A 22,649-nucleotide genomic window follows, 5' to 3' on the forward strand; every position below is an offset into this window, starting at 1 on the left:
TTTTGAAGTGATAATTTAGAAAACGTATGGGTGTTTGACAGTATGAAAGTTTGAGAGGTTTGATCCATCCTTCAGTGTGTCAGAGATGAAACTACATGCAATCTAATCTTTAAACATGTGTACATAGTCCTGGTGTTTGTGTACAGTTTTTACATTCTTACAGGTGCCAGTGTCTTTTGAGTGTTTGTGATAGGAGAGGAATTCCTCCTTCTCTTTGAATACAATAAAGCAGAAACAGCTATAAACCGCTGGCACTGTAAATATTTCAATGAGAACGTATTCATGATAACTTCAGGGTGAGAACAGGTCTGTAGTTGTCTTTTTCCAAATTCTTGGTTGTTACTTAGCTTGGAAGTTAGTCGTTTTGCTCTTCAGATTGTCTAAATTTTATTTTAAAATGCAAAAATGGTTTATTTTTAAAAACAGAGGCCGTGGGAGCATCTGGTCAACGTCCTGTTTTCTGTCCTGTCCACAAACAAGAGCAGTTAAAACTTTTCTGTGAAACATGTGACAGGCTGACATGCAGAGACTGTCAGTTACTGGAACACAAAGAACACAGGTACAAATATTACCATGTCTTAATTCCTGTGGTGCACTTTCTCAGAGGATGAAATGGCATTGATTTAAAACAGTTGTGTCATTAAATACTGTTGTATTTACTCTGTCGGACTGAAATGATCCATTGCAAAGGAGAACTTGTGTGGAGTGTTGAAAACTTTTAAGTGATCAGTTGGTTGAGCTTTGTCCAGTATCTTAAGAGCAGATTCAAAACAACATTGTCTGAGGTGATTTGGTGTGATTAAGGTGTTAACTTGCCTGGCATTTACCAGTGCTGTTGCTCTAATCAGGACTTGAATAGAAATTGCTACAGCCTTGAACACCTGGTGCTGTAAAGAAGCAAAAGTGATACAGTGAGTCATGGATGAGGTAATTTTTTGAAAGGGCATATTTTATTATGCAACAGTCTTTCAATTTAGGGTAATTTTGTAAAGGAATGTATAAATTTTGCCTCATAGATTAATCTATTTTTCTAGTACAGAGGGAAAAATAGTTTGGTTTTAGTTGGTTGAAAGTTGCCTCATTCCAAGTAAAAAGAAATGATGGATTTTGTCACCAGAGCTTGCTTTTCTCTTAGCTGCTAGAAAAAAGTTGGAACCTCTTAAGGTACATTAAACTTCCTGCTCTTTAGCAAGTCTGTCATATAGTTGTTTGAATGGTTGAAAAAGTATTTTGCAGTGTTATAATAGAGAATCTGGGGATAAATGTATTTATCAGCCACTGCAGCACTGCTTTTCCTAGTCAGTCTACAAGTAACACTTCTCTGTAAAGGTGCTTGACAGTACGTTGCAATATTGAATTTAGTAGGTTTTTTTCCAGCGTAGTGATTACTCTCATAGACTGCTACAGCAGCCTAATGGAGAACTTTTACTTTTGAAATTAGTACTACTAAAATATTAACAACCTCGAATATTCCTGCTCTGTTCTTTCATAGGCTTGATCATAAATATCCTGAAAGACACACTTGTTCAGAAAGTGTGGTCTCCTAGGATATGTTAACTTTTTCTAGTCGGTTTCTTTGCATCTGTTTTGTGCACGATGCTAACTGATTAACAAATGCATCTTGTTCTACTTACCTGTTCTCTTCCAGTAAGGGAAGAGAATACTTTGCTATTAACGTGCTTTGTTGCAGAATATTCTTTAAAAATTGTTCTGTCTGCAGATGTGAATTACAGATGATTAGGGTGACTGCTTCGTCTGCCATGAAGTACAACTGAGATTTTTATGAAGCTCACTAAATCATTGAAGGAAAATCATGCCAAGTGGAAACAAGAATTGATTTTAATCTCCTGTTTACTTCTTACCTGAAATCCTAATAGTTTGCACCAAAGGAGGATGAATCACCATTTCAGTAGCAACATGGTCCAGTGTTCAGTTCAGAATTTCAAGTGAAAGAATTGCTGGTGATTCTGTAGAAAGCTGACATTCTTGTAGCAGCCTGATGGTGTGCGATTCCTCTAGTTTAGGTAGTTTTCAGTCCACACACTTTGGAAGCTAGAAGTACAATACAATTAAAAAAAAGTCTTTTGGCTGTAGCAGGAGCTACAGCAAAATTTTAGCAATACTAGGTAAGTGTAGATCTCTTTTTTTTTTTTTTTTTTTTTGAAATCTGATTTTCAACTTAATGAAAATAGTTTTAGAAAATCTGCAGATCTTCAAACATTTCAAATTTTGTGGCCTTTGGGCTTTAGTAATGCTACTTTTTGCATTATAGTACCTAAAATCTTGTGATGCTGTCTGCAAGAACTTTAGACTGTACTTAGAAAAAGCAACATTCTAACATTGAGACTGAGTAATCTAAACTCTTGTAGCTGAAACTTGTCTATTGCTGGTACAAACTGAATGAACAGGAGCAGAGTCGTTTCTGTTGTGAATAGTGTTCTCTTTGCCTAAGTCTCTGTTATCATAATTGTGAGTAATTTGAATCAAGAAACAGTGTTACTGTAAATTTGATCATATATCCGAACAGTCTTTTCCTGTTAGATTAGACTGTAACGTTCTAGATTTTTGACAAAAGACACTACTTTCTTTTCAGTTGTGGTTGGGAGATAGTATAGGTTACTTCTAATGCAGCTTATAAGATGCTTCACTTTAATCGTAGGTGTTTTCTGCCAATTTGAATGTTGGGATTTAGTGTAGTGAAGAAGGGAAGGTATTCTGGGAACCTAAGTTTTCCCTGTTGTTAACAAATCATATTTCAGAAGCATGAAGTTTACTGGCTGCAAAGACGAAAAGTGGCACGTGTCTGATAGGAATCCTGGGTTTTGGGGGGAATCTTTTGATAGTTGAGCAGTCGATCAGAAAAGATTAAAACTCTTGGAGCTACTTAATTCCCCTTGCCATTTTCAACACAGGCATTTTGCTTCTGTTGCATTGTTAATTCCTCTTGTGATGTATAGTCTGTTAAGAAAATGCAACTAATGTCCTTATTTTCCTTCGATGTAGCTACTTGCACTCTTTTCAGATGAAGTAATGGAAGGTGCCTTTGATACAGTAGCTGTTTGATTGAAGGGAATGATATGTTCTTCACTTGGAAGTACCGGGGGGAAAAAATAGGAGTATTTTCTTTCAGATTAAACTAATTCAGTAAAATACGAGCAGTATAATCTCAGCTGAAAAATTGTTTTTCTGGGATAGGTTTTTTTTGTATCATTTAATGTGTGTTTAAGCTATTAGTGCATTTTCCTCATCTAATGTTAACAAAATGATTTGTCAAACTGAAGTTTCTGATGTCTCCTTTAGCTGGTGTTCCGTAGCTTGCTATCTTGTGAAATGATGCAGTGCGTTGTCTCCCTGTGTAGTTGGAATTAATAAGTGACCCATAGAGGTTCAGTCTTCTGGACACTTACAAAGGATTTTATCAGTACTGAAACATTTTGCACACTGATCGGCATACATATAGTTTGATTTTTTCTGTGTGTTTTGTCATTTTTTTTTTAAATTTTATAGCTTTACATCTAAATTGGGAACCCTTAGTTTCAGCATATTGCTCCTTGGTAATAGATACCTTCTTTTGCATGTTGAAAAGGTATCAGTTTCTGGAAGAAGCTTTTCAGAACCAGAAGGGTGCAATTGAGAACCTATTGGCCAAACTTCTTGAGAAGAAGAATTATGTAAATTTTGCAGCTACCCAAGTTCAAAATAGGTAAGTACCCCAAAATGATTAACTGTTACTGTTACATTGCCTTTTTAATGAATCACAGTAAGATGAATGATGGGACTAGAATAATACTTCCATTTTAGTTGATTCTGTATCTTTAGTTGTATTGGACTTAATTACTTGTCGTAATGTTTTCTTCCCTACAATACTGTGCATCTGTTGGAAGTTGTTACAAGAAACAAATGTCAAAGATGATGTCTTTTATGGCAACTTTGAGTAGAACCAAAGATGTGACATGTTTCTTGCACTTGGGGGAGAAAAAAAAAGGGAATAAAAAAGGCGAGGTAAACCCATCTTAGGGTTTCTGCTAAGTTCAGCTCTAGGTGACAGAAGTGTTGGCTGTAGAGAGAAAAATTTTTTTCTTGAAATATTTTTGTTTCATATGAATGCCTCTGATAACTGTGTAACAAAAACTTGTTTTGAAATTGAATAGGAAATTGTTGTTGTTGGTGTTTTGGTTTTGTTTTTTTAAATTAGGCAAGCAAAACTTAGTGTAATTACCTGAATGGAAGACAAGCTTTTCCTTAGGTAGTTTAACTTAAGAATTCCAGGGTTAGCTTAAATTCAACGTCATATAGAATATTGAATATAGAGACAGAGAGAGCACATGATCGCTGCTGGCTTTTCACCCACTTGTGGTGACATGGTGTGCTGGAGGTTAGGGAATTCCACTCTGATTCTCGGTGGTTTTGTGAGCCTTCTGCAACTTTTAAGTCATTTGCAAAATGACAGATCATCTGGAGATGGGAAGTACAAGGGTAGAAGGAAGTGTACCAAAGATATAAGGAGAAGTTCTGGTGCAAATTTTTAACTCCTAGTCATACCATGTACATTTAAAAAAAAAAAAAAAGTTGTACATGCTGAGAAAAGAGACGTCTGGTCATCTGGGAACAAATTCTGACTTTGTTCCTGAGCTGATGCATAATTCAGAGGGCAGAACATACGACATGAGAGGCAAACGTGTGAAGATGGAAGCAATGAAAATGGAAATTTTTATGTGCTGATTCAGCATGGAACTCTTTGAAGGGACCCAAAAGAGAACACCATTGTGAAGCAGGAGGACAAGCTGTAGAATTGTTACATGCTTGAAGAAGAGAGAAACCCAGTTATGTGGGAAATAATTAAACTGAAAGTTCAAGAAATGTCATAAAATCTTCTCTGATAAGAATTCACAGCCAACAATGGGTGGTGCATATATGAGTAACACATTGTAATGTTCTTTTGCCTAAGAGTTTCTGGCTTCACTGAAAATTCAGTGAATTTCTGCATCATGTGATTGGGTTGGGTAAAGATCATGATTATCTGCTGAGCCAAATGGGTAGTGCAAGTGAGACACTAGTTTACTTTGACATGCCATTCAGTTACTTTGTTGAAGTGTAGGGCACAAAATCCATTATCATAAAAACTTCAGGGAATGAAAAAAAAATGTGTATTACAATAATGTTGTCAATGTTAGCAGATGGTATGAAATAGCCATCATATGTGATCGTGAAGCGTAAAACAGTGTTGAAGGAATAGCTGCCTACTGGAATAATCGTTAGGTGCCAAAGCCAAGGATGGATGCCTACTGACTTAATGAAGGGTTGACTGAACGTTTTTTTTGGAGTAGAGGACCAGATTGTGCTGTCACGAAAAAGCACATGTGTCCAAGGTGCCTTAAAGGGCATTTGACACCAACAGTGAAGATCATTGTCAGACAAATGGGTATTGGTCTTGTGATCATATCAGGATGAATGACGTCACAAGTTCAGATGCTTGATCTAGTAGTGAAGAAGCCCTTTAAAAAAGGACAATTTAAGTAAGGTACTTACCATGTTCTGACTCCTACAAACGAAGTAAAGAATCCTGCTGTAATGCTATGTTGTCATTAGATTAAGGCAGCATAGCATCACACAAATCCAGAATTTGCAATGGAGTTTAAGAAATGCTGTATTTCAAATTCTGTGGATAGTGCTCAAGGTGATTTGCTTGAGTCTGAAGAAGTTGAGAATAGTGAAGACACTAAAACTAGACGATGATGGAAATGATGAAGAGGTGTGAGGTATAAAAAAACCTGAAAGGCAGTAGTGGTAAAGTGCAAGAGAATAATGTAGACTAATGTCAGGCAAATCATTAGGGAAAGGTTTATATCCTTATTGTGTATTGATTACAGGTATGTAACAAACCTTTTGTTACAAGATTTTTTTGGGGAAGGTGGAGGGGTCCATCTGAAATTCAGGGTTGACTTCCTTTCTGGTTAATATACAATAGCATAAAAGTTTAAGGCATCATATATAAATTCTTCATAGTGAGAGACATGATATGGAGATAAATACATATGTGTACATACACACACGTGGTCTTGGGTGGGTATGTCTCTGTGTGTGTGTGTAAACATATAAATAAAGTGTATAAACCACAAGGACTGTTTCATATTAAGTAAAACACAAGTTGTTAATTGAGATACCATCTTTATCTCAGATTGTTTAATTTTTTTTTCCAAAACTGAAGTTTTAGATGGCTTCTTTGAAAAAGTTGATTAATGATTTCTCTGTTAGAAATCAAACAAGCTATAAATTTTACACTTATTGGAACTTCTTCAATACAGAAATTGCTCCTTCACTCTTCAAGGGTGGGAAGATGCCTGTGGTGTTTAGTATTTGGCGGCATAGTATAAAGTGACTGCCTGACAATACATTTTTCTTTTTTTAGGATAAAAGAAGTAAATGAAACTAACAAACGAGTAGAACAGGAAATCAAAGTGGCTATATTCACCCTCATCAATGAAATCAATAAAAAGGGAAAATCTCTCTTACAGCACCTTGAGGTACAGTTAAGAGAAAAAATAATAGTGTTGTTCACTGTTCCCAGTCATCTATTGAGAACTCACGTTCCATGTTTGAAAACAGTTTGTTTGGTGTGACTGCAGGTGTTGCAATACCAATATTGCCTATGAATAGTGTGTTGGAGTTAAATCTCTTGTTTATCCTTTCATTAGCTAGAGCCTGTGGCTCCTTTAGTTTTATATCTATGCCTCAGATTCATTCAAAATCAGGCTCATCATAAAGGAGTGTCTGAAAATCTCCTTTCCATGTTCTGTTTGCCATATTTCTATATTATAACATAATTCTAAGGTGTGTATAATCTAGTCTTTTCCTCAAACAGCTTTTTAAGGTTCATGTAAATATATTAGCACTGTTACAGTGAGTTACTTCTTTTTGTCTTCTCCTGATACCTTGTCTAGAAGTTTTTCTTCAGAGTGTAAACTCCGAGAGACAGGTCTGTGTACTTTGTCTTGGGCACATAACAAATTGGTGCAATGTGTTTGATGCAACTTTACATCATTCTTTGCTCTGTTGGTTGTGCTAAGTCATCATTAAAATCAGTTTCCCTCCTTTTGCTTGTATAGGATGGTGGCAGCAGGGGAAGGGAGCAGGGAAGTGGATGGGCTAGTATTAATTTTCACTCCTAGTGTCATGTTGACTGCTTTGCTGCTAAGACAGTGGTGGTCCTAATGGCAGTTCTTAGTGTTTGTTTCCTTAGTAATTTTCACAACAGGTGTTGACTTCTAACAAATCCTGACCCTTGAAGTACACCTAGGTTTTCAAAGACATGTTAGTCTTATGTATTTGACCATGAAGTTGTAATGCTGGTATTTTAAGTTATATAGATTGGCATTGTAAAGGAAGCAATGACTTTAAACATACTTTCCATCTAGCACATTCTGAATAATAATTATATTCTGACTCTTATTCAAATCTATGACAACTTAACTTATGTATATGCGGCACTTAAGGACATGGTTTAGTGGACATGGTGGTGTTGGGTCGACAGTTGGACTCGATGATCTTAGAGGTCTTTTCCAACCTTAATGATGCTATGATTACTTTTTTTATCTGAAGAGAGGAAATCCATCATAAGAAGTTAGTTCATGGCATATTGCCAGTGTGCCATGATGTGACTGAAAAATTTAAGATCAATTTAATTAAAATAGATTTCTTCTTGTTAAGGAACAGTTATTTGGCAATGAAATGGAGTATTCCTGGAGGAAATGAATATTTGATCAGGAGTGAAATAAATAATTTAAAATTACATGAGTAACTGAATTTTGGCTTTTCTTGTTTACCTAGCATTTGTTATAAGCTAGAAAAATTCCATTGGAAACTTTCATTTTTTGTGAGTTTGTAACAGTTGCCCAGTCATGTTGTCGTAGTTTAACCGCAGCTGGCAACTAAGCCCCACACAGCTGCTCACTCGCTTTCCCCCCCCGGTGGGATGGGGGAGAGAATCGGAAGGGTAGAAGTGAGAAAACTTGTGGGTTGAGATAAAGACAGTTTAATAGACAAAGCAAAATCTGCGCACACAAGCAAAGCAAAACAAGGGATTAATTCACTGCTTCCCATGGGCAGGCAGGTGTTCAGCCATCTCCAGGAAAGCAGGGCTCCATCACGCGTAACGGTGACTTGGAAGACAAACGCCATCACTCTGAACGTCCCCCCCTTCCTCCTTCTTCCCCCAGCTTTATATGCTGAGCATGATGTCATATGGTCTGGGATATCCCTTTGGTCAGTTGGGGTCAGCTGTCCCCCTGCTCGCAGGTGGGGTGGGGTGAGAAACAAGGCCTTGACTCTGTGTAAGCACTGCTCAGCAATAACGAAAACATCCCTGCGTTATCAACGCTGTTTTCAGCACAAATGCAAACCATAACCCCATACTAGCTACTATGAAGAAAATTAACTCTATCCCAGCGAAAACCAGCACACATGTATTTTTAAATTTGAATCCTGAAGATTCAGTACTGCAATCCAGATTTTTAGCACAAGGTTTACAGCTGGCATGTTATCAAAGACTGAAGACTTCTTGGGGATGGGGCTGCTGAGCTTACCTGCCATACTCAGGAGGTGTTTAGAGGCAGTTTCTAGTTGGCGTAGGAGCTGGTGTTCAGAGCACCTGGGCCACCACTGTTGCTGTCTCTTCCAGTTGCTGCTCTGCAGCTCCTGTAGTGGTAGTTGCAGGAATGCCAGGGCACCACCCAGTATGGAGCTGGCAGTTTCGCTGGGCCCTGGTCTGGGTTGCTCCCCCAGTTCTTTGTCATGCTGCTACGCCTCTGGCAACATGAGGAAGAGAACTGGTCTTGTTTTAGTAGTTGATATTTTCCTGGGATAAAGCAGAGGCTCTTCTCTGAGCCCACTATTTTCCCTGCACTTTGATATCTCTGGGGAAGAATGGTAGAGTGGAATAATAGAGAACTATTACTTGATGGTTCTAGCCACCCTGAATATGAGCATTAGTATAAGCTGCTTTGCTTGTGACATTTTTCTTTTGCTAAGAACTGTGATAGCGGGTTACATTTTCCTCATAAATCTGAAGCCCCCATTGTAATAAAGTTTTTGTTTCTTTGTAGAATGTAACAAAGGAGAGACAGATGAAATTAATACAACAACAAAATGACATCACTGGTCTTTCGCGACAAGTGAAGCATGTGATGAACTTTACTAATTGGGCTATTGCAAGTGGCAGCAGTACTGCTTTGCTATACAGTAAACGGCTGGTAAGGAAGCATCCTCTAACTTGTCTGTACAGTACAGAGAATGTTCAGTCAAAAGAATTTCCTAAGTGTCGTGTAGCTTCACTAGATTATATCCAAGGAAGAGATAATGAGTTGTTCATGCTTCATTTAAAAAACAAAGCAAAAAAACCCTTTCTGTAATAATGGGATAAATATCCCAACTTGTACACCACTTTTCATTCGTAAATTAAGGACTTAACAGTATTATCGTAGAAGGAATGGGGTTAAGCTCTGTAAAGGCACCTCAGTGTTTCACTTGAGTCATTGCAGAAGTAGTAGTATTGTGTAACAGTACTTCCCTGTCATCCTCTGCGTTGAGTAAAAAATTAGTTGTACAGTGGATGATTTTCCTGGTGAATTGAGTACTTTCCAGGCTACTAACCAAACTTGCTATTGACAGTCCTTATTGGTGATCCAGCAGTCTAAACTCGCTGGGCAAATGCACACTTCTTAATATTCTCATTCATTATTTCGTTGTCATCAACAGTCTTGTTTTTGCTTTCCATTAGATAACATTCCAGTTACGTCATATTTTAAAGGCACGTTGTGATCCTGTTCCAGCTGCCAATGGAGCAATACGCTTCCATTGTGACCCTACATTCTGGGCAAAGAACGTCGTCAATTTAGGTGAGAAAATTGTGTGTGTTTATTCTGTGTTACTTGAAAAACTAGATTGAGTTGGGGCTATTCATCCAACATGAGTGAGCTGGAGTGCAATACATCCCTTAATGCAGAAGACCAAAACTCTCTTGATATAACCCATCCAGTCCTGATTACCCTCCTTATCTGCTGTGTTTTTTTTGTTAGCAAAGCTTTCTCCACAGGTTTTGGTTTCCAATGGGAATGGTTCTAGGAATGACCTTTTTTCCCCTCTTAAAGTGGTTCTGATGATTATAGTATAACATACTAGTGCTAAATGGGTGCTTCAGTTTCTGGAATAAGCTTTTTTGGCAAGTAAATATTTAGCTGCATATGGAGTAATACTAGATGTCTTAATGTTTTGGAAGTTGTATGAACAAGCATAATTAGGAGGACTGTTGATATGAGCAAAGTTTATGGCTAAGTACCAAGCCAGTCCATGTGATTGCTGGAAAGCTAAGTGAATTAAGAAGCAATGTTTAACTAGTTTTGTATCCTAAGATGTCTGACACATTTATAAAGGTAAAGAAAAACAGAGCCTCATAATGGGAGATACACTGCTGTTCCTGTGTGTGTCTTGCTTGCAACTGCCATACGGTAGGTTACGGCGCCATAGCTGTAACCTTTTATATCTTAAGTAGTTTTTCTCAGTGCAGCTGTTTATTCCTTCTTTGCCCTAAAGCGTTAGCTGCCATGGGAGTTTGTAATAGTCTTGGTGAGATAGGAGCTTGGAGCACTCATGTTTTGTGTGAGTGCGTAGTGACAGCTGGGATCACTGGATGTTTGCAGTTACGATTACTGCACGTTGCTGGCTGTTGTCAGATGCAGTAATAACGTGCTCTTTTAAGGATATAAGGCGTTTAATATCTTAACCTCTTTATTATTGCCTTATCCTGCAGCAGTGTAGTGTCACAGTTTTTCTTCCATATTAATTCCCTAATCACTTACACTTTTTGAAGAACAGGTTTTGAATGAGAGAAGAGGGGAGGTGAGCTAGAGTGGGGAGAGCACAGTGAGACAGAGGTATCTGTTAGCACCTGCTTGTGAACTTTTCTGTTGGATAAAAATTTTTAATAGAAAATCTGATGAAAATATCAGCTCTTCTGATGCTTTTGTGTGTACTTGCTTCTTGCTTTAAGTCCACTAGCCAGGTTTTGGTGTTCCTGTCTTTAGTCAAGGAGGTTTATGTGCACAGTAAACAAACTTTTCATTGTGTAAGTAATGGTTTAAAATTGACACTATTCCTTCATGGGCAGTTCCTCAAGCAATTTTTGAGTGCTGCTACTCTTGGAGATTACTCAAGAAGGAAAAAGCAAGGCTTTCCACAACAGAGCTTCAAATGTTGTTTGACTAGGAACCTGGGGCAGGTGGGGGAAGCTATATAGGAAACAGAACAGAAACTGTCAACCTCAGTAAAAAGTGACATGCCGATTCCAATGAGTACATGTTCAAAGTAAAAAATCAACATTTTGCCTCTTCCCTTTAAAAATAGTACTGGAGATAGCTAGAGAGGCAATGTGGTCCATCACATTGTATCAAGGCAGCACTTGCTTGTAGCAGTGTTTTGTGTCATGCTTGTATAACCTGTTCTTAGTCATTCAGTGATAGGACACTCTCCACTGGCCCCAAATACCTTTTCCCAGGCTTTGCTTCCTTAGGTATAGAAACTTTATGCTCAATGTGTCTTTTTCCTGTTTTATTTCTCATCTTGTCTGTTTGTTGAGAACACAGAGAACAGTCATCTCTGTCTTGTCTTTTAGGCTGTGCAGTTCCAGTTCTTTCACTCTTTCCTCATAGGTCATGTTTTCAGTTTTGCAATTTCTTCTTCTGGTAGTCTGAGTTTTGTTTTTGTGTCTCTCGTGTATGGTTATGGAGACTTAAAAAGAAAATTTCAAACTTAAATTGCTTTGTTACTGCCCCTGAGGAAACGGAATTAGAAACATCTGAATATTCTGCATTTATCAACCTTTGGATGATGATGGAGATTTAACTGTTTACTAGTTCTTTTTTAATTGTGTTTAGGTAACCTTGTCATTGAAAATAAACCAACTCCTAGTTACACTCCTAATGTAGTGGTTGGACAAGCTCCTCCAGGAACAAACCACATCAGCAAAGCTCCAGGACAAATCAATTTAGCGCAGCTTCGACTTCAGCATATGCAGCAGCAAGTGTATGCACAAAAGCATCAGCAACTGCAGCAGATGAGGATGGGACAGCCAGCTGGGTCAGTTCCCAGGCAGACGAGTCCACAAATCTTACAGCAGCAGGTAAATATCTTGTATGTTCTTATTTCACCTTTTACCATAACACTGAGACTTAAAATTGCCCTATCAAATATAAACTTACAAAGCGGTTTATAAATGTGAAAATCTTTTGAAATTTGACATACTTTAAATGTGACAGCTATTGGCTTCACTTGATGTTGTGTAACTAGTAAACCTACTACTGTGGAAAGAGATTGGCTTCTTTTTTCCATGTTAAAAGCAAAAATTTTAAAAAACAAAAACCCTTGCAGCCTCCCAGGTTGATCAGCATGCAGACCATGCAGAGGGGTAACATGAACTGTGGGGCTTTCCAAGCACATCAGATGAGAATGGCTCAGAATGCTGCTCGTATACCAGGAATACCACGCCACAATGGACCACAATACTCCATGATGCAACCTCACCTTCAAAGACAAGTATATCCTGTGTACACGCTTCATTTGTGCCATTGTGCCAAACTTTCATTACAATAGATGATACCTCCAGCTGTAAATGTGTTTATCTGTAACACTTATAACTCACAGCTACACACATTTATATGCTTTTTCATGTTGCATACTGTACTGTTACATTTTTGCTGAACAGTAGAAAATTCAAACCTTAAGAATGAAAATGAATTCTAATGTTTGTATTGCATTTTAGTTCTGGAAAACAAAACATTTCCTTTTTCATTTTTCAGTGATTTTCATCTTTTAGGTTTCTTAGAGAGTAGTCAGGAATAGCGAAGTTCAAAGTGATGTAGTTGAGGGTTTTTAATGAAACCAAATTCTAAAGTGTTTTTAAATTCAAACCTGAGGCGTGATGCAGAGCTCTGCATACCATTAAGAATAAAAACTCTTGACAATGAATGTTAATGTGACTGGAAGACCAAAAATTACTTTATAATACTTGAAACAGTTACTCTTTTCTTTTAAAAGAAAAAGAAGTTTGTAGACAGACATGTGGACTCTAAAGTTGTCTTTGGAGGAAGTAATAGCTTTGAGAAAATATAACTATATATGAAAATAATTTGGTGGAAGATGTGCTATATATTTAAATATCTAGCCACACAAAGTGTTTTTTCTTTCCAAGTAAATAAAAATAGCAGTTGCTTTGCATTCAGTGCTATCAGATTATGTTGATAGAAATGTGAGTTTATATGTTCTTTCCCCCCCAATTTTTTGTTGAGGACTATCATATAATGCACGTGTTGCAATTTTATGTGCAGTGGCTGTCTGATTTGTCCGTAATGCAGGCATGGTCTCTTCTCTTTTCCTACAGCATTCTAACCCTGGGCATGCGGGGCCTTTTCCAGTTGTTTCTGTGCACAACACCACTATTAATCCAACTAGTCCTACTACAGCAACAATGGCGAGTGCAAACCGTGGTCCAACAAGTCCGTCCGTTACAGCAATCGAACTCATTCCTTCTGTAACAAACCCAGAGAATTTACCTTCCCTGCCAGATATCCCACCCATCCAGGTCAGTGGAGAAGATCAGGCACTTATGCTGTGGGTGAAGTAATGATCTGCTTTCCTTTCTGTATCTTTTTTATTTGGATACCGGTACTTGTCTTTGGAACGGTATAGTTAGTCACCATTTCAAGTCGAAGAATTAAAATTTTCAGCCCTTGACTTGGGCATGCAACTATTTTCACTATATAGGGCTGACCTGCTTGACCTGTGTTAACCTTTAGATTAATCAGTATTTAATGGCTGTCCTATAGTAAAATTGATACTTAGATTAGTTAATCCCAAGTACTGTGTTCACTTCCTTTCTTCCATCATAGTTCCAAGACTATCATATGGGAAGTTATCACTAGAATAGTTGAATAGTTACGTATGTCAAATGCCCTGAATGGTGATTTATTCAGAGTTAAAGTTGTCTGGCAGTTCTCTGTGATGTTCCTAAACGTAACAATCAAATGCAGGAAGTACCGAGAAAAGGTGTCCTACTGTCCTACTTTTCTCTCTCCTTACGTTTCCTCCATACCCCAGTAGTGTGGCTGTAATCATTTCCTTGTATGCAAGAGGCCAGCATTTACATTAGCGTTGGATCCTGGAAGGTGCTGCAGAACACTTAAGCTGGCCTCCCTGATTAATCTTGAGCTGTGGTGGTATCTGTCTGGAAATTCTTGCTTGCACAAAGTGTGGCTATTGATGCTTCTGTAGTTTTCACTTCATCTGCACACTATTGGTACTCACTGACTTGGAACTGCAGAGTGTGCCCTGTATGCTTTGCCCAGAGAGGCAGTGGATAGATAGTGCTGCACACAAGCTGAGGTAGGTTTTGATGAAGTCAATCTCATTTGGAGAGGTGAGAGGCATAATTTAATGTACGAGTGGAGGCACAGAAAGTAAAAGTAATGTGTGTTCTGCAGGAGTGTTTGGGAGGTTGGGGAGGGGAGGATGATGGCTTGTCTTGAGAACAGGATGTTTACATTGAAATCTCCATATAAAGCACGGGAGATTTGGTCATGATACAGGAAACAATTGCCTTAGAAACAAAACCTAAATTTCATCCAAGCAGATGGTCTGCTGTAATACCAATAGCAACTTTTTAACTCTTAATCTATAGAGAGTCATGTTCAGGGCTTGTATGTTCAGTTTTCTCATGAGGCTGCAGGTAATTTGCTAACGTAAGAATAGTAGGAGAAAAAGGATCACGTCTCTGAATGTGATCGATCTGCAGTGCTGAAGCTTTGTTTAGTCATTAGAACAAAACACAAGTATAACTGGTTATGACTGATTCAGCTGTGTGTGTCTAAAGTTCATGATACACCAAGTTAGAAGTAGTTGTTAGTGGGATAGCCTAAAACATAAACATGCAACTTCTAGGTGCACTGAAAATGCAGAATTCTGTTGAGATGCTCTTTTTTGTACCTGTTCATGTAATAGCTGTTACGGATTTTAGTTGATTAAAGAGTTGGATAGGAAGCTATTACTCTTTCAAGTTGCTTGCACAGTCATAAAAACCCGCTTTGAATACAATGTGTTTCAAACATGTTATTTGCAATTATGCTGTCTTGCAGTTAATAGCTTTAAGCAGTTAAAGTAATAGGGTACCTGTCACCCTGTTTTTAATAGATACTAGAATCTGTGTAAAAAGTGAATGGGAGGGAGGGAGATTTCACATCATGCTAAGGAAAAACAAGTTCATGGTTTCCCTTAATATCTTAGTTGTGGAATAACTCTTGCAACATTAGTAATCTGGTAGTTCATATGACTAATGCCATTTTATGACTAACACACTCAACATCTGGGAACCAAAAAGTTTGGAATGACCTAGAGTAAGTGCAGCCTATGACCATACTGGAAGAACTTAGATATTTAGGAACTTCTGAAAAATCTTACTTTAAGTTTCTGACTGTGGATTTCTGTTTTGAAAGACTGATCTCTGTGTGAAACTGATAAAAACGTTTGATGTCCTGAATCCTTGAAGGGATAGTGAACAATTCTGGTAAAGATACTGATCATGGTTTAAAGATGTGGAACTATTAAGAAACTTTAATTAGGCCTCTCTGATTCAGACTTTTGTTTTTGCTTCTTAGCTTGAAGATGCTGGTTCAAGTAATTTAGATAACCTTCTAAGCAGATACATTACAGGCAGCCACCTACCCCCACAACCTACAAGTACCATGAATCCCTCCCCAGGACCTTCAGCTCTATCTCCAGGGTCATCAGGTAAATGTGATGGGTATTTCTAGTGATTCTAGAAAGTGATGGGTATTTCTGGTATTTAAGTTGAAAATAATTACCTGTAACTTCCTGCCAAAAGGGAAGTGAGATTTTGTTAGTTTAAAATCTATTTTGCTCAGAAATAAATTCTTTTGGAAATTTAAATTTTACCCTCCTTCAGAAATATCTTTATAGTAACAAAGTGCCAGCACATGAATGCAGTATTCCAGATAAATGTATAGACTGTATTTTTGTCCTATGTTACCACAACCCTTTTTTCTTTTTTTGTGCATCAGAGGACGTAGTTCAGTTATTGCCCCCAAATGATGACTGGCTAGACCATTCTGAGGTTTGGGAAGTAAGTTTATAGACTAGCTTAGTCACAGAAATACTTACACCCAACAATCATTTGAGCAAAGTCATTCTAAGTATAGCCAATTGATGATAGAGCTTTTGTTATGCATGTGAGCGAATTAAGTCACCAATACCTAACGTTGAGTTATTTAAACATTTAAAGTGTCCATTTCTATTAGTAAGAAGCTGATTTCAGTCATTTGGTATGTGTTTCTCTTAGTCTTCTCTCTGCGAGATTATTGTAAGATTCTGTGAATGAATGGTTGTAGCAGTGGAACTTACGTTTCTCAAAACCTGCATGCAAAACGTACAGAGTCTGCTTTTCTTGACTTTATTGGTGGATGTCAGTGGATAAAACTTGGGGACTTAATGGGCTAAGGGTTATAGCACTGTTTGGATTAGGTGAAATAATTATTGGGACTCTAACAACAGTGTGTTGTCTTTTTTTATTTAATGTGGTGTGCTAGACCTTTGTTCTGATCCAAAAGACTGAGAGGGCAGCTGACTTACGTGAATTACTAAATTAGGATATTCTAGCAGCACTTCTGGTGTTACTCAACACTAGTCATTTATTTTACTGCAGAATGTAAATTTGTACCAAGTCAAATTCTACGCTGCTTCTTTGCAGGTTTATCCAACTCCCACACTCCTGTGAGGCCACCTAGTACCTCCAGCACAGGTAGCAGAGGAAGGTGAGTATGTTACGTTAACACTGCCAGCCTGAAAAATCAGACACGAAGAATTCAAAAACTGAATTGGCAGTGGGTCAATAGGGTTTTGATATAACTGTGACCCAGTAATGGAAGAATGCTTACATGAAGAAGACTTTTTTTTTTTCTTTTCCCTTCCTTTTCCTTCACTATGATTCTCTGCTGTCTTGTAAACTTGAGCTATCTTGTAAATGTTCTGACATGCTTTGCCTTTGAAATTGTTCAGGAAACGGTCACTTAAGTTTCTTTGCTCTGAGTTTTCCTTTTATTTATATGCTGGTCTCTTTCTAGCTGTGGCTCCTCGGGCAGAACTGCTGAGAAAACTAGCGTTAACTTCAAGTCTGACCAAGTGAAAGTCAAGCAAGAGCCAGGGACAGAGGAAGAGATATGCAGTTTCTCAGGAACAGTAAAACAGGAAAAAACAGAGGATGGCAGAAGGAGTGCTTGCATGGTAAAGTTAGTTTGTGCAACAGTATGTTATGGTTTTCCTAGCAGCATGTTTAAGAATTTGGAAATAATAAAGCAATTTTACTCTTAAGCCTCATATTCTGTTAACAGCCCTGAAGATTGAGAGGTATTTTGCTCCCAGGCAGTACATCTGAACTTGTAAGTGTGGGCCAGCTCGAGTGTTGAGCTGTCTGTTTTTTAGTACTGCTAAGACTGCTAATTACTGGGGGTTTGTGACATAGGTACCAATAAGCTGGCAGTGGGACTTGGACAGTAGCTTGCTGGCTTATGTTGAACAAATAAACATTAAATGATGGCAGATGTTGCCCTTCCTGATTTGGACAGGACTTGACCTAGTGATATGGATGCAAAACACACCCAGTCCTTGTCAGTTTTATGTATTGTGATAGGTAGTTGCGTGTTGAAAGTAGTCCAATAGAAAACAGAAGTTAATCTCTGTTTGGTCCATGTTGAGGACTTTATTATATCCTTTAATACTATGCTCTGCCAGGCACAGGATAGTCTGTCGTGTACATTTTATCTTTAGCTATTAAAATGAAATACCCCCAGCAGTGTAGTGTGTTTGCTGCTTTTAATCCCTTACTAGTAAAAGCTGTAAGTCAACCATTGTTAGTAGTTCCTGAACATTCATATGTATGTAATTACATTGAGAAATCTTCAAATCAGTCAAAAGTTCTTATGCCAGAGCATAAATAAAATATTTATGCAAGTGAATATTTTTCAGTGTTTCCCAGCTATGCTTGATTTAATAGGATTGTGTACTAGGAGCAGGGTGATGGATTTGAGGGTTTTTCCTAATGACAGTGAAGGTATATTTTTAACAATTTATCAGTGTGTTTGGCTTGAAAGTTTATCATGTTATATATCAGTAGAAATGAGTCTGTTCTTGGAAGGATGGACTTGTGAAAAAGTAGTTTTCAATACTGTATGCAACTCAGGTCTTCATAATGATTTGCCATGTATTTGGGGAAATGAGTATTGTACCTTTAAATGGTGGATGGCTTTTGACTTCCAATGTATGAAGAAAGATGCCCTTGTAAAATTGACTCACTCTGATTTTCATGTGCTACTTTCATTTCAGCTTAGCAGTCCTGAGAGCAGCTTGACACCACCATTGTCCACTAACTTGCATCTGGAAAGTGAATTAGAAGCATTAGGAAGTCTTGAAAATCATGTAAAAACTGAACCAGCAGATTTAAGTGAAAGTTGCAAACAGTCTGGACATGGCCTTGTAAATGGAAAATCCCCAGTGCGGAGTCTAATGCACCGATCAGCTAGAATTGGAGGAGAAGGCAATAACAAAGATGATGATCCAAATGAAGACTGGTGTGCTGTATGCCAAAATGGAGGGGATCTATTATGTTGTGAAAAGTGCCCAAAGGTGTTTCACTTAACTTGTCATGTACCAACACTCCTCAGCTTTCCAAGGTACAGAAACAGTGTAATAGTTCCTGAGAACAGCTCTGTGGTCTCATTCATATGATAGATTTCAACACACTACCAAAACTGGTGTTTCATCCTCAACACCAGCTAGTTCTGGATGATTTCTTGTCAGTAAAACAATCTGACATTTCAGAGGCCTGCCTGAATTGTTTTGTAACTGGTCGATGTTTATCTGATAAACATATGGTCTCTCCAAGTGTGATTCTGTTATGTAAAATTCATTTTAAAGTCATGGTGAGAAAGGTGTTATAAAGTATTAGAACATACTTGGGAGAGGAATATGAGGACAGGAAAACTGGCCTTGACTGGCAGAATTATCATGAGCATTAAGGGTTATTCCTTATCTTTGGATATCCAAGTCTTTACTACAGTACAATGTGAATCTGTAAGAGCTAATGAAAAAATCTTTGTAGTCATCACTGATGAGACTTTGTCCCTCGATATCTGGAATAATTGTGTTTATTTCTGTTTAGCGGAGAGTGGATATGTACATTCTGCAGAGATCTGAGCAAACCAGAAGTAGAATATGATTGTGACAATTCACAACACAGCAAGAAAGGGAAAACAGCACAAGGTCTGACTCCTGTGGACCAAAGGGTATGTCTCAAATCTGTAGGAATCTGTTTCCTAGAAAAAAGTGCTTTCTCACATTAGCTATCCCCCACTGTTTCTTGAAGATGTTTTTGCTGTGGCTGCAGCAAATCCTTTAACATGCATTAATCTCTTCAGTGTTTTTAATTAGAAGTTCTTTGCATTTAACATTGATATAACCTTCATAAAATAGTTACGTAAGTTTGGTGTGTTAAGTTCATGCTGTGAGAGGTGCTAGAAGTATTTAGGTGCATTCTTGTGGAAGGTATAATGACAGTCAGAATTATTTTTAGCTTTATCAATCAACCTGTGCATAAAGTGTTGGAGTATTATCAAATCAAATTCCTCCAAAGAAATTACAAGCAAAGGAAAGAAAAATATTTCAACAGGGAATTAATAGAAACACTCTGGCTTTGGTTTCAAATTGTTTAATTTCGTTTTGTGGGGAAAAGAATAGAAGTCCTTTTATTCCTCAGTCCTTTCCTGTTACATGCAGTTATGGTTGGACAAAAGTGGTTGTAGTTTGTCTTTTTTTTTAATTTGACTGTATATTAGCGTGCCTCTTCATGTTTGACTTTAGCCCTAGGCTTTTGTTTAGGAAGAAGAAAGCAAAAAGGGAGTATATTTCTGCTATGTGAACAGTAAGGTGGTGTCCTACCCTCTCAACAATGCCCTCCTAAGAACTTCACGTTTTATAATCAAGCTTGTGGGACTTGCATTTAAATTTTCTAGTATTAAGCTGCTAAAGTACAAACCTATTTAAAATAGGGAGGTATGAACTTCTGGGCTGAGGATAAATTAAGGATATTAATGTGAAGCTGTTTATTTCTTTGTAAGAAATGTGAACGTCTCCTGCTTTACCTGTATTGTCATGAGCTGAGCATTGAATTTCAAGAGCCAGTCCCAGCCTCGGTGAGTCTCCTGAAAAATAGTTTGTGATTTATTTGTGGCATAACGTCTCTGAAAGTCTAGAGTTGAGTTCGGGAAGGAACTGACTGCTTTTGCTTGAAGCATGTCCCCCTTGATCAATCTAAAAGTTCTGGCAGTCATCCAGTATGTCATGATTCTGAGAGAGACAGAAGCTGATTCTGTAGCTTCTCCATGCAGAGGCTCTACTCCCAGTCTCAAACCCAGATATTTAAAAATACTTTCAATGAGCAGTTGTTGAATTGGAAGAGGATGTCTCAGGATTCTCAGGATACCCATGAAATTCAAAATGCTTTAGGAGAGGTGGGGTTTTTTTGATAATCTTTTAAATGAAAGGAGGAAAGAAACTGCTTTGACTCTTCTGTTTTCAGCTGTAAAAGAAGTAACTATAATGAAAAGCATTGCTGTGCTATGATAGACACTGAAGGTTAGAAAGAACTTAAACAGTTTGAGGAAAGGAAATTGTTCTCACTTGCTGAACACGCGTGCAGTGCATGACAAGATGAGCTGATTGATATTTTGATAAGTGAAGAAATTCAACTGCTTCTGTGAAATATGTAGTCATTGTAGTGATAAATCACTGTTTGTTTTTTACAGATACCAAACTACTATAAAATTATAAAGAAACCAATGGATTTATCTACAGTGAAAAAGAAACTACAAAAGAAGCATTCTCAACACTACCAGACTCCTGAGGATTTTGTGGCAGATGTCCGGTTGATCTTCAAGAACTGTGAAAGGTTTAATGAAGTATGTTAACTTCCAATCTGTATACATTTTTTTTTAGATTAAGATTTATTTCAACATGGTTGTGCAGCTTCTCCAAGTAAAGGCTCTGCTTCCAGTTGTAACTTCTGCTTATGGAGCAGATGCTGAATCAGACACTTAAAAACCAAACCAAACAAATGCAATTACAGAACTACCTCTCAGTTTTAGCTAAATGGGGAGATTAGGCTTTAACAGAGGGAACTTTTTAAGTGCATTCACTGGTATGGATATATGACTGAGGAGCAGGGTGACCTTGTTACTGTACATTGAATAGATTGTAGAAGTGCTTAGGAAGTGTGGTAATAAAGACAATCAAGCAGTCCTTAAAACTGTGTCAAGCTATACAGATAATTGTTCTTACACTCATGAAACATGGTAGACCTCTATTGAGGAAACTTCCTCTACTGAGGAAAAGTGCCTTTCTGAAGAATATTCTGCTGGTTCTAGTACCTCATGCAGGCTCAATCCAGAAAAGCATTGTCTTTGTTATGGCTAGTATTAAGCTTAGTGCTTTAGCTCATGGGTAGTTGGGCTCTCATAAAAATCAGTTTTCAGTAGATAACTTTTGTATGGAGTCATATTTTTGATGACTCCACATTTTGATGAATGTGGAAAGTTGACTTATTTTGCAATGAACCCATCTGATAATGAAACATTTGCACCTTACATGTGAAACGTGACTTGAGGAGATAAATTACCTAAGTGTTATTACTAGGTGGAGCAATGGAAAAAATACTCTGAATATCAAAAAAAAATTGTGGTATTGTGCTGAAACTGAGTAGGAGCTGAGATAAGAGGGTATCCTCATTTCTGAGATGCCTTAAAGCAAGGATGACTAAAAGCCCTGGGGAGAAGGCATCACAGGGAAAGGCTTTCTTCTGACCTTAGAAATGCATAAAACAGCCAGTATTTTTCTGTAAAATGTAATCTGAGTTTTGCAGTGTTTGGGCTGCATTTCTGGCTCTGTGAAGAAGTAAATTGAAGGAAGTACAGAAACCTACAATTAAAATCTCAACTGTTTCACAAGTACACTAGTAAAAATCAAGGTTAATGATGTAATGCTGTAAATGCTTACAAGCATTTGGGACTTTGACACCCTCGACTCCCTTATGTCTCTGTATTAGGTGGAGGTTAATGAGCACTGTGGAAGAAGTTGCAATTATGTGAACTTCTCAATCAAGGGAATTAATGAAGCATCTACTGTAGAGGAAAACATGCTGCAGCTTTTAGGGACAAGAGTAAAACAAGGGAGCAAGGACTGATGGATGTGGTTTTTTTTGTTTTTTAAATAAAGGTGTTTCAGACTTGTCTTGCTGTTTGAAATGCTGGCTCATGGCAAAAGATGAGTCACCCTGACCTCTCATAATAGCATCATGTCTAGTGCCTCTAAGCCATATGCTTTTAAAAAATAGAAATCAAAGTGGAGTAAGACCCCCAAGAAAGGAGTCTCATGGAGCACTTCTCTCTAAAGTGAGACTTTTCCACAGTAATGTCCAGGCAACTAAAATTTATAATGAAGAAAGTAGTCATGAGTAGAGTGCAGTTTTGAAAATGACTGGGAGA

At 37.8% G+C, this 22,649-nt stretch overlaps 1 protein-coding gene across 1 annotated transcript in view; it reads left to right on the top strand.

The window, feature by feature from the left end:
• Window positions 1-22,649, top strand: part of TRIM33 (tripartite motif containing 33) — a 34,181-nt gene that overhangs the window by 6,044 nt on the left and 5,488 nt on the right. The window contains exons 4-18 of the mRNA XM_009272879.2: window positions 427-559; window positions 3,587-3,703; window positions 6,410-6,524; window positions 9,102-9,248; window positions 9,776-9,893; window positions 11,928-12,172; window positions 12,421-12,585; window positions 13,430-13,630; window positions 15,699-15,831; window positions 16,808-16,871; window positions 17,181-17,340; window positions 18,439-18,785; window positions 19,274-19,397; window positions 20,229-20,303; window positions 20,916-21,068. Coding sequence (XP_009271154.1) covers window positions 427-559; window positions 3,587-3,703; window positions 6,410-6,524; window positions 9,102-9,248; window positions 9,776-9,893; window positions 11,928-12,172; window positions 12,421-12,585; window positions 13,430-13,630; window positions 15,699-15,831; window positions 16,808-16,871; window positions 17,181-17,340; window positions 18,439-18,785; window positions 19,274-19,397; window positions 20,229-20,303; window positions 20,916-21,068 — 2,297 coding nt within the window. The remainder of the gene's footprint in view (window positions 1-426; window positions 560-3,586; window positions 3,704-6,409; window positions 6,525-9,101; window positions 9,249-9,775; window positions 9,894-11,927; window positions 12,173-12,420; window positions 12,586-13,429; window positions 13,631-15,698; window positions 15,832-16,807; window positions 16,872-17,180; window positions 17,341-18,438; window positions 18,786-19,273; window positions 19,398-20,228; window positions 20,304-20,915; window positions 21,069-22,649) is intronic.

The sequence above is a fragment of the Aptenodytes forsteri genome, unplaced genomic scaffold, assembly GCF_000699145.1.
Source record: "Aptenodytes forsteri isolate BGI_AS27 unplaced genomic scaffold, ASM69914v1 Scaffold142, whole genome shotgun sequence".
NCBI lineage: Eukaryota > Metazoa > Chordata > Aves > Sphenisciformes > Spheniscidae > Aptenodytes > Aptenodytes forsteri.